Here is a 13,179-nt window from a genome sequence, read left to right as displayed (position 1 = left end):
GATTATGATGACTGTTCAATGCTAAATTGAGTGAGTCAATTAAAAAATAAGTAATCTTTGACTTGAGGTATTTCGAAAACTAGACTAGGCATAATTTTTAAATAGGATGCGAAGAATGTTAATAAAAATTCTATATTTAATTACTATTAAAATGGCTTAAAAATGCAGTGAGGTCCTTGGAGGAAATTATTTATTGGCCATACATTGTTTTCTTCTATTGGGGTACTATCACGAACAACTTGGACTCTTCTTCTTGCAACAGTGACAATTAATATAATTGTAAAGAATGGTCATTTAATTATATTCTTAATAACAAGAAAAGTAAATATTTCAATCGCTGCAAAGATCAAAAATATAAATTGTTCGTGGTTTAGTTGGGCAGTAATATTAAAAAGATTATACGAAATTATATATAAGGAGTAATATAGTATAATATAATATCTAAATGTTATACCAGAGAACCGCTTCAAACTAGCATATAATAATAAGTAACAAACCAGTATGCGGCGTATGTGCATATATATATATTTTGGATGGCATAGATTCCATGGTTCCATTACTGTGATATTTGTGGGGACTCCTCAAACTTTCCTCTCCTTGGCACTCCCCAACGGTACCACCGGTGCAGAGATACTGTTGGTTTTCGAAGATTGGCATAACTTTTAGAACAGTGTTTTGAAAAAAAATATTTACTTTGTCAAAGATTCCATAGAATTTACTGCATTGTGTGTGTCATGTAATATTTCTAGTATAAATAGTCGTATTTCTAGAGGTTGACACAGTTCTTCATTAGCTCTTGCATGGTACAAGCAGGTTGTCAAATTTGTGGAGATGGTCGCTACAATTGTTGTTGACGACGAGGAAAGTGCACCGTTCCTCCAGGTTCCATGGTTGTCTCCTTGTAAGAAGACAAGTCGCCATCCAGCAGTCGCCAGTGCAATGTTCGCTATTTGCTACTGACGAACCGCAGCTAGCTGCGTAATACACTACTTTCATTACATTAGAGTACATAAAATGGAATACCTAACACAAAATTTTCAGCATATTCAAATTTAATAAATTAATCGACGAGTAAGTACAGTACACTCAAAGCAAAAACGGGACGGGCAGCAAGTAATCTTATAATTAAGAATTCCTATTGCTACATCCCACTATATCAGCATTATATTACGATTACATATCAATATTAAACATAAATGCCGTGTATGGTACTATAAATACAGTGTTACCATATTATGCACGTTATTTACTAGAAAGCACGTGAATGCCAAATAAAAATGTACATACTTGTTAAATTAATTAAAACATTAGCCAATGTTATAGATGTGTATAACAATACCTACCATAGTATGGTGCATACTACAAACTCGGGATTATATTGTAATATGTACAAAAATCATCATTTAATGCTAATAATACTTTACATATATTCATTACAATTGTAACACAGTCAGATACCTATAAATATTATTCTGAGATAAATTGTGGGACATCCAAATGTAAAATTCTGTTTAGAGCAATTATACAATGTTGACGCTGACGCTTGTGGGTTCAGATTTATAAAACAAGTACCCCGCGAGCATTAACTACCATATCACTCTCCTAACAATAGTGATTTGCAATGTCAATCAATGTTAATTAAAAAACACTAGCATAATAATACTCATATTACTTACAGACTGGACTATGTAGCATAATAGTACATTATAATTAGATATATGTAGCTCTATTCAAAGCTAAACAATTTCCTTTTGTAATACTACAATAGTACACGCAAATTACATAAATAGGCTTTGAATCGTAAATACCAGGTATTAAACAGGCATTATGATAACTCATATAATTTTGTGACAATAAATGCTAATTATTCTGAACTATTGTACAAATATTTGTATAATACAATTATAGGTATGTATTTATCTGACAATAATCCGATTTATGGTCCGCCAGTCATAAACAGATCAAAGAAACTAATTTCATCCCAGTCTAAAACTACTAAGATAGTTATTAAGTTTGGTGAAAGTCAGCTGAGATTTCAAGTGTGGTTTGAGCACGTACACTCTCACAAATATGTGAAAATTAAATTTCAGTCATTTACTTCCTGTTCAAATTACTATCAAATCATAAACCGATATATTGAAGATACAAAATAGTCGGTTGGCTGTAGTATGGTGTATACTATATACGTAAGCTGATAGCACGAACGTGTAAAAAAATGGACTATCTTAAAAGTTATCAACTGAGAGGAAATAACTGACGAAAGGAGCCTCTGGCTCGCGGACTATTAGTATAATAAGTAATGAACTGTTACATACCTACAGAACGTTAAACTGAGATTAAACGGCGGATATATCAAATAATATTGAATACGAATTATTTCTATATTAATTCTGCATTCAGGCCATCATACTTCAACACTATAACATACTAGCTTAGTAATCGAAAAGAAATAACATTAACCTTAGCGAGTGACGTCATCATATAAGTGTATTAAGAGTAAGAGTATATTGGTATGTCTACCTCCATATGATGGCCACATTGGGATCTTCCTCTATGATCTGATCGAGGGCGGCCAGCTCGATGCGCGCGAGACAGCAGATCTCGTCGGCGCAGTGCCGCCCGGTGAACAATCGCCGGATGCCGGTCATGGGGTCCGCTCGGTTCGTGAACCCGTTAGGCCGCGGTGGGCTGCGGATGTATACTGGATATCTGCACACAAACAGCTATCGTTACTATTATGAGTTAGGATGGGATTAAAAAATGTTTACAAATAAGAATCATGTTTTAAAGTTCTCATATTGTTGCTTACACAAAGTGAATATATTTTATAAAAAGTTCATTATATGTAACTTAAAGTTACTAGTATAATGAACATTTTATAAAATATAGTGGCAAAAAACAATGACACACACACAATTTTTGTTTTCCAACAATTACTTCCAGTTTTTAAATTAAAATCAATATATTTTTATTCATGTAGTCCTATGACACTTAATAAATGATAAACTCGAGCCAATCGGGTATAAACATTCTTTGTCTGAAACGGATTTAGAGCAGTTCAGCTTGTTGTGTAGATATGAGCTTCTTATGTATGTCAAATCTACTGTCAGTTCAGTGTTTTTGAGCTAAGAAGAACCGACAAGAAACTCAGCTCTTATTTTTTTCAAATGAGCTTGTACATGTCTACAAAATACCAATTCAATTTTAAATTTAAATTAGAGAGAATAAAGTGAATAAGAGCATATGCCATTGCAATTTTGTCAAAAGGAAATAGTCTAATCAGTGGCCTTAACCAGAACAGAACAGCCGTTTTCGAAATTAGTGGTGCATAAGATTGTGACCAACCCTAGAAGAGCAGGATCTTCTTATCACAATTAACTATACTTGCAAAGAGATCCCAGCACAAGATAAAAAAGATATATGTAAAAGTATAAATTCAATTCAATTAAATATGTATAGTACCTACACAAGCACACAATCTTCTCTAAATATTCAGATGGTCAAAGAACAGCAAAATACATTTCTGATAAGATAAAAGATACTGATATTAATCAGTATCTTCAAGCTTACTTTTACTATTTACATATTCATGTTTCTTAACATAAACAACAGTTTTTAGAATTCATGACTGTCTGTATTATTTGTACACATATTACGTAAAACTACTGTATTATTGCTGGAGACATCCAACTTAAAATATAAACAGCTGCCATTTTAGAGTACATCCATCTTACTCCGTGAGAACCGAGGGCGGATTTCTAGTAATAAATAAATAAATATAAAAAGGTGATTACCGTTTAAGACATTTAATAAGGCCATGCATCTGTGCAAACACCACTAGGCGTCGTATATCCAAGGTTGCAGGTACAGTGTTGCAGAACCGCTCGCTGACTGCCCGCAGGGTAGTTCCCTGCTGCAGCGCGCACAGTATCCCCAACACGTCTGACAACTTGGGCTACATAGGGGAAAGAGATGCTTAGTAATATGGATAGATGACCCTATTGCTAGCAATGTACTACATCAGGTAGACATACACGCGGTTCCCCCTGGAAACCATAATAATAAATTCCTTGTGAATTTGTCACGCTAAGCTAACCTTTACTTCGTGCTCTTCTTAACGTCCTCCACTGATGCACTACCACCGTATACCGTTAGCGTATTGCGCAGGCAGGTGCACATTACTATTATCATCCATTTAAAAATTGACTTGGACTACACAAACATTACACTCAAGTTACTCCAAACGCCCCCCTCCCTCCCTCACACACCGCAATACAATCTAAGTTATACCATCTTTAGGAGTGTTTTATTTTTAATAGAATAGAACAGAAATAACTAAACCGATAACATAGTAATGTGGCGATACCAGAAACGACATAATATTACTATGTGTACACACGCAAACATAGTGTGTAGTTAAATAGATGAGCTTTATATATAGTAAATCATAAAATATAAAATCAAGAAGAGTAAAAAAATTATATTTATTTAAAAACAGACTAGTCAGTGTCATGCTCATACTTTGCAAATTAGAGATAGTATAAGTAATATTTTACTATATATAAAGCTCATCTATTTAACTGCACATCCAGTCACAACTAGTATGTAGTAACTCATATCAGAAACTTAATCCATTTACAACACTACATACATTGTACATCACAGTCTTTTTATATACTCTATTGTGTATGTGCATACCTTCTCTTTATTTTCATAGCCCATAGTGATGAATGCGAGACAGGACTTCTGTAACTCATGATCGCTAAATAGTCGGCTGAGGCTGGGCGTCGCCCTATACATGTTGCTGAACTTCAGCACCGGTATCAGAGTCACCTAGAAAATTTTACATACTGTAATATATTTCACTACACTAATGCAAGTAAAAACACTACAATAATTAATTTAAATAATTTTGACCATAATTAAGGTTCTATTATCAAAGACTTATATGCGAGTCAATTTCGAGTCGAGTAATTTTTATATAATATATGCATTATCCATACATATGAATAAAATTGGAGGGTCTGCTTGTAATCTTGAAATAACCGTTTTTACTACATGTATATGAATATAAATACCGAGCACACACCAAAATAATGGTACCGCGGACGAAATCGCAGGAACAGCTAGTTAGAAACAAAATATTAGAATTCTGCACTCCCATTCTATAACTCTCTAAAATTTCGTTTCTCTCTCCTCTAGAGTTCAAAGTTTTTTATGTTTCATGTATTAATATTATGTTTAACTATGAGATTTGCTGGCCACATGTATTGAAGAATTATGTAGGTGTATTAAGTATAGTGATCACACTCACCACACCATAGTAGAGTAAATTCTGAATACAGGACTTGACCAGAGTTTTCTCTACATTCGTGTCAGCGGCTATTTTTGATACGTGGTTGTACCCGTTGATGTATGGTAATAGCTGAAAACATTATTGATTTATAATACTCATAACAAAAACAAATAAATTATATGATTTCATTTACTACCCTAACCAGGCATTGCCACCTAAAATATTTCTTTGTGTTGTTAATTAGATACATATACACTTAATATTTATGACTATGACAAAAAACATGGGGTTGTCTTATCATCATACCATATAAACTCTATTGTAAGATTTAAATTATGTTGTTTTAAATTACTTTCACAAAGAGTCATGAGAAATTGCTTTTACAAGGTATAATTGAAACAAGTCTGTTTATTAATTTGTCTTAGGTTCAAGTCGGCCATATATCTAGTACTACTGCACTATAGTAAACTAACTTGTCTGGTAGTGAGATCCCAGTCAGCGTCCAAGTCCACTTCAAAGGGCTCCTCGTCGTCCAGGTCGAGATCGAGGTGCTCGCGGTGAGGTACTTCGGCGCCCTCCGGTGGCGTGGTCCTCTGCGGGCGTCCGGGGCGCGGCAGCCCCACAGACGCCACCAGCACCGGCACGTCGTGATCGTTGACTGGGCTTGGATCTTTACGTACCTCAAGCACTTTCAGGTGCATCACTGTATCACCCTCTGTTGGCAACAGGTACATGATCTATATTATTATTAAAATCAAAAGTTATAAAAAGAATTTATGCTAATACTCTTTGTATTAGCATAGTGTAGTGTACTTTGTAGTGCTACTTGAAAGGTAATTTAGTAAGATAAATTATTTGCATTTGATGTATTAAGTGACAATAAATAGATATAACACCACTAATGGACCTACATAAATGCTGTGAAAGAACAACCTGTTATAAGTATAGAGATCTGTTTGAATATGATAAGATAATGTTGCACTTTATCTGTCTACCCTTAATAGGAGACATACATGATGCATATACACAATAAGTACATATACCAAATTATTAGGGACTGGTTGGTAGTGAAACTGTCTAATAGAAGAAAGTGTATTCTAATACCCCATTAGTAAAACATAAGGAAAGAGTTTTGGTATTCATATGTGTACATTGGTGTAATATCAACATTGATATATATACCTACATTGTTAAATGCACTAAACATATCATCTTTTTCTTTTCCGATAGACAGAGAAAGGGGGAAAGGGATTGTTAGTTATAAAAACTAATAATCCCATTGCTAGCTATGTATATATGTATGTATGTATGTATCAGGTTGACCTCCATGCAGTTTCTCTAGATTTGGCTAACGGACCTGACCTCACCCTGCATTGGAAACCAGCAGTTTAATCATTAGTGCAGGTGCCTGTATCATTCAATGGTGTATAAAAAATATATAATCATGCAAAAAATAATATCATAAGTCTAGTATACTTAAAATGTATAAAATACTAAGTAATTATAGTAATAAGTGAATACTTATTACTATTTTATTTATATTTGGAAATTTTAAGTACTTTTGAATAAAAGTACTTAAAATTTCCTATATTTAGCTAATGAAATTGCATTAGACCTATCTTCATAGATACACTTTTCTTTATAACAAAGATATCACACAACACATTTTTAATTGGTAGAATCTATTCAAATCAATCAATGCATACTTTGTATGGAAAGAAGCTTTATATACTATTCATTGTTTCTGTAATATTCACATAACTGTTTCAGAAATGTCTATTGCAATATCAATTGAAAAAATCTTTTATAGGTATATATCTGCTGCACAATCGGAATTCACAGAAGCTTTCTTTACTTCATTCAAAGTAAAATTAAACTTTAATCTGTACCTATTTGTCGTACCACGTGCCATAAAAAATTATGAGTCAATTTTTCTTTGTTCCTGTCCACCACGACAGCGTCGATCGATATTTACATTTATATGGAACTCAGGAAGAATAGCGTTCATAGAATTACTGAAGAAAACTTATTGCATTTGACTTGAATATCTACAATTTACACTTGTTACAATATAGACACACCCTCTTTATGGGTGTGTCTGGTGGTCTAGGTTACCGGCCTCTTCAGGCAAGAATTCTTCTTAATATTAACTCAATAATAATAAGGATAAAACTATTTCCAATGCACAACTTTCACAAATATAGGTATAAAACTTACTAGCTTAAGAATTGGTGCCATATTTGGTGTTGTATATTTTTTGGATGTGAAGACACCCTATTTCCATTTTGCATACAGGAATTGACAGGAATACTTTTTTTTTAGTTCTCTTTTTCCCGTCAGAGGACGCAGCCCAGACGGGAGACGGGAATACTGTTTAGCGACCTCAGACGTTTGACTCAATACATGACATTGACAGTGACATTTGTTTCCGAATACAGATAAACTAAATTTTCACCGACCTCATTTGATGGAAGCCATTTAAATTAAAACAAGAAACTAAATTCAATTCTAATAAATAGACAAAATGTTCTATACGAGTAAATGATTGCTTAATTCGAGTAATTTAAACACGCATAATTTATCCAGACATCGATCGATGCAACATTATATCTCAGTAGATGATAGGTATACCAATTAAGAGTTAACATTATAATTATCTAATAATATTAATATTGTATGCACTTAGCATTAGTAAAGACAATTACTGATTGTAGCATGAAGGGCGCACATTATACATAAATATAACTTGTGATAACAAAATGATATATGAATGAAAGAAAAAACAAACAACAGACATTACGATAATTAATGACATTAATTTATTTTATAATACAACGAACTGCATTGTTTGATTTATAAAATCAACCTTGTTAGCTTATGTACTTGCACTCACATTAAATAGCTTAGTTCGTGAGATTATTTGAATAAACAACGGAAATGTAACACATAATTTACATCTACATATGCAGATGTGTGCATGCATACATGCGAAAACAATCCTTATTTAATACACATAGAGACATTAAAAATATTGTTGAACAAGGGAATGACTTTTTTATCATATTAATAATTTACAATAATTTACAATAACGCTAATCAGCAGAGGTCGTCGGTAGACATTGTAACGTCTATATATCTAGACTAGGTGTTATACTAACTGCAACTTGATTAGCGATGAAGTTACTTCTATTTATTAAAATAAATAAAATTTGTAAAATAAAAGTCGCCCAAGTTACTCCTTATAAAATTAGCTATCTTTGAGTGAAAGATCCATTAAAATTGTCGAGCCATTTCAGAAGTCAGCAGGAACAAGCAGACAGACATTTTTTATTTAGTGAAAAGCTGTTAATATGGATTTACAGGCTCTTAAATTACATTTATTTGTATTGAATAGACATTGAGTTTTATAACATTTATTAAAAAGAGCAAAACCTAAGTTTCTCTTGATGATACTTCTTGTGACGACTCAGTATTCTGAATGAGTGTAGAATAAAAATACAAAAAAAATTGACAATCAAAAATGCTTATATTAAGTTTATTTAAATAAAGATTTAATTGGATTATAAAAAAAAACAAAGACACAGACCTCCCGCACAGACGAGCGTATGGTATGGTATTGCGTAGGATAATTGCTACATTTACCTGTCTGACATAGTCTGGAACTCTATAGCTATCAACATTCTCATATCTCTATAAACTATTTTGACCTTATATGTCACAATTTGAAACAGTACATAGAACTAGTGGAAACCTAACCTAAAGTAAAGAAATAAATTCATAAAGAAAATATATTTCAAACTCCATACTTTATTAATATTCTCTTTCCTTGTGAGGTCAAATCTGGCCTAATGGGAATTACGGGTAATATGGAATATTAGGTTGACATTCATGTGGGTTCCGGTATACCTGGATACCATTGTGATGAACTTCTGGTGAATTTGCCACAATAGTCTAACTGATCTGACCTCGTGTTCATCTTATCATGCTCCTAGTTAGCAAAGAACCATTTCATTAAAAAATCTGGCATATCAAAAATAGACTTACTGTGATAATTTATTTTTCAATGATTCCTAAAGCATCTATATAAAACCATAAAATTTATCTGAGAGAGGGGGGCTCACGCACCACATCAAATTCAATATGGACCATGCTAAATGTGGGTATGTCAATTTTGCATTCACAACAACATTAATTGACAATGCCCCTGACTACACCATCTTGGATAACAGAGAACAGATCGACTCCAGGTAATGGGGTTGACAGCATCTTGGGGTTGGTTTCTAAAACTAACTATATATATTTCAATTAACTTATCCCATATATTTATGAGATTTTTTAGGGTTCTTTTTCTTTTTCCTTCCCTTTTTTGATATAAATATATACACAACTATAATAGATGCAGATGTGTAACAATATGACAGTGCAATTATGACGTGTGACACTTACCTACTAATGTAGCTTTACGGTGCGTGTTGAGGTCATGTAGAAGGTGAGCCAGCAAAGTAGGTAGCTTAGTGCAACCACTTGACACAAATCTTGTCTCTTCCTCCATTATAGTCTGTAAGTGTATTATTATTAGTAGGTTGCCTTGCAATATACACTACGCTAATATCTAAACTGATTACAAGAAATGTTATTAGTCTTTGCGAAAATTAATTAACATAACACTTAATATTTTTATGTCAAGTAAAATTGTAATTTGCATGCCTTCTGATTATATGGCCAACAATTGTTCCTTGTAAACAAAACAGGTTCCAGCAATTAAATTATCTATCTATCATGTTTAGCTCCTCTAGTCTAGTAGTAAGCAAAGGAATTATGTGAAATGGCTAAATATATACTAATATATTATAAAACTTAGCTTGTTTGGTGGTACACACTACCCTAAAACACTAATTAAAATTCTTTGTGTTGGATAATCCATTATAGAATGGAATTATGTTTGTACAACAGAATATAACCATCCTAATGTAGGATAAATTGGATATATTTATAAGAATTCACCTATGTATGCAGTCATAGCAAGAAACTTATAGCAAGTATAAAATAATACACTTTAGAGTAACTTACCAAGTGTTCTCCTAGCTTCTTAACAACGGGCTCATACTGTACAGTCTTTGACCAACTATCACATACAAAGCACAAGTTGAACAGGTAAACATTGCGCTCATAACGAGAGTTATCTATTCTGATTGGGTAGCCAACTATTTTGTGACCAAGGGCATTTCTGTGAAAATAACATATTATTGTAGTGTGGTGTATTAATTAATTATACAATTAATTGTTGACAACACAGTTATTGTGGCAATCTATAAAAACATTATGTTACATTACAATTGTTATTTATAATTTCATATTTATTATTATTCATAAAACCACCCAATAAACACATTAGTATCTTCTTACATGTGACAAATCATAAGTATGTTCTTCTTACACTCTTGACAGAACAGCCATTATGTATTGTAGTGAGAGGAAGATGTCATCCACCTTATGACAGCTTGTCACTTCTCCCTATTAGGTGTCATTCTGGCCATGTCATGGAGTGAAGAATATAGGTAAACATTACACCAATGACATACAGATACCCTGAGTGCTTTCTGACTGTCTATATGTTATTGGTTCCACATAATTATATTTAAACTTACATTGTCATAGTGCATTTCTGTATTTGTGGTTTGGGAATGATATATGCGCTGATTGAGTCAAATACTTCCTTGGATATGTAATCTTCAGGAAACTGAAAATACAATAAATCATTAAATCAATTCATCACCTTAATTACTATTCAGGTGGTACCTAGACCACCAAAAACTTTGACCAATTATCAACTTTTAAAAATGACTATAATAATTTTCACCAGAAATTAAAATAAAAGGCTTATCACTTATTTTAGAATAGAGATATTCAAAGATAATAAATAAATAAATAAACAACTCTGGGTATGGGTACTAGATGACTGACATAAACTTGTATTGGAATACATAATATTCACAGAAAACATACAGACTTATACAGACAATGAATACAAATGTTTGCATGCACTATGTGAGGAATCGAACCCGAAAGTGGTGTTCTATGCAGCTAGACCTCTAAGGCTGTCAATTGAGGGCCACATACAACCAATTAATTTGCTTTTTCTTAATATCTTCCACAATTTTACTAGCTTGATGGAAAAAGAATATCTAGCCTAAAGCCATATGCTATATCAAACTTGTTAAATTTTATGGCATTATTGTTATTCAGGTATTTAGTTGGACAGTAATCACTTCATTTTTAATTTCCACTATCAATCTCATCGCCACTATTTACACAGTAATATTTTTTGAGAAATCTATTGCTACTTTTTTTTACAAATTACTTTAGTATAAAAACTAATAATTCTCTCTGATGTGATAATCTGTTGTGCATAGTGCTGTTCATGTACATAGACAACTGCTTAACTTAAGGTGAGCCATAAGTTAGTTTGTCATTCTAATCACATGAAAAAATAAATTTATATATAGCCCATACACAAAATGTTTTTAAATTACAGGCTATGACTTATTCTGATATATAAACTATATTATTGTACAGTTACATTGAAATCTATCAAATAGTTTTTATCAACCACATTACATCCAAATAAAGTTTCGCATTTATACTAGCTTAGGATTATTTATCACTAGTTTATAAATTTATAATAAAAACGTTTAGTCTTTTTAGGATTTGATAACAAATATTAGCAGTGAGTAACAGCGAAAAATGTTAACTAACCTGACATGAGATTTTAGGTCCAGCGATGGGGTGAAATTCCCCTAAAAATATGCACCGAATCGGGCCTTCACGTCCGCACCCTTCGTAGTAACGGGTTTCCATCACCTTAGAGGACATTAAGCTGTGTTTCTGGTCTAACGCGTCTTCGGCAGGCTGCTGCGAAATTCCATTGAAAAGATGTTGCACTTGCATTTGATGCGTCTCACTTAATACCAAATCATCACAATGCAATGATTTTCCTATGCACTATTTTAAAAACAACAGTTCTTGAGACCAATAACTTTTAAAGTAAGAATAAATGGTAGACGCGGAAATTGAATTATATTACAAAATGGTATGAGGGACATTTGCTAAGCGTGTTGTTCATAGATCAAAAAGACTGGTGCTGCTGCGTGGTAAATATTCCTGGAATCCGCGCATAAAACGACGACCGCTTTTTTTTAGTTTTAAAGGAAAGGCAAAAGGATTTGTATACATACAGCCAAAAACGACGTCTTACGATGACACGTGACGTTGACGTTAGAATTATTTCAAATGTCAATCTGTCTGTTATGTCGAAAGTCTGTGGCTAATATAGTTATTATTTATCATATAGAGTATATAGTATAAAACAAAGTTTTTGTAGCTGTCTGTCCGTCCCTATGTATGTTTAAATCTTTAAAAGTACACAACGGATTTTGAAGCGGCTTTTTTATTACATAGAATGATCCAAGAGGAAGGTTTATATGTATAATATATGCATAATATTGTAGAGAAACATTAAATAAATAAATATCGAAAATAAACTTATTTTTTGCGCTCATATTATAAGCGTTGGCTGAACCCCATGAGATAAATCAAAATAATGTATTGCAGTATGGTACATCTTAAAAAGGTCAACAAAAAAGTCCATAACATCATGAACTTTTTTGTATGAATGTTTTTCTCTTAAGGATAACCCACAAAGTTAAAAATGGCTTCGAAGTGATTTTAAGCAACACAGCATTAATTTTTATCCAATTAAGTACCTTAAATACATTGTCCCTTTAATGTAGATCAATATGGCCCTTTACAGTATGTAATTTAAATGAATATTTCCGAGAATTTTATAGACTTAAAATGCAGGGATCGCAGGGTCTAACTTTCAA

The 13,179-nt window shown here is 32.7% G+C and overlaps 1 protein-coding gene across 2 annotated transcripts; it reads right to left on the bottom strand.

Moving 5' to 3' along the window:
• Positions 1–434: 434 nt before the first annotated feature.
• LOC131853034 (GATOR complex protein NPRL2-like) lies at positions 435–12,407 on the bottom strand. Of its 2 annotated transcripts, XM_059203826.1 has the most exons (10): positions 12,053–12,407; positions 10,945–11,036; positions 10,367–10,523; positions 9,743–9,854; positions 5,770–6,011; positions 5,315–5,425; positions 4,699–4,833; positions 3,795–3,955; positions 2,521–2,709; positions 435–974 (listed from the first exon to the last, which is right to left on the bottom strand). In XM_059203826.1, exons 1-10 carry the CDS (start codon positions 12,242–12,244, stop codon positions 971–973), a joined length of 1,395 nt encoding a protein of 464 aa, XP_059059809.1. In that variant the 5' UTR covers positions 12,245–12,407; the 3' UTR covers positions 435–970. The 2 variants fall into 2 exon arrangements, with proteins under 2 accessions (XP_059059809.1, XP_059059808.1); XM_059203825.1 differs by lacking the exon at positions 435–974 and having other exon boundaries at positions 2,517–2,709.
• Between the last annotated feature and the right edge of the window lie 772 nt (positions 12,408–13,179).

This window comes from Achroia grisella, unplaced genomic scaffold (assembly GCF_030625045.1).
Source record: "Achroia grisella isolate CSIRO2021 unplaced genomic scaffold, CSIRO_AGI_Agris_v1 utg874, whole genome shotgun sequence".
Taxonomy (NCBI): Eukaryota; Metazoa; Arthropoda; class Insecta; order Lepidoptera; family Pyralidae; genus Achroia; species Achroia grisella.
This window is presented reverse-complemented; position numbering and strand designations above follow the sequence as displayed.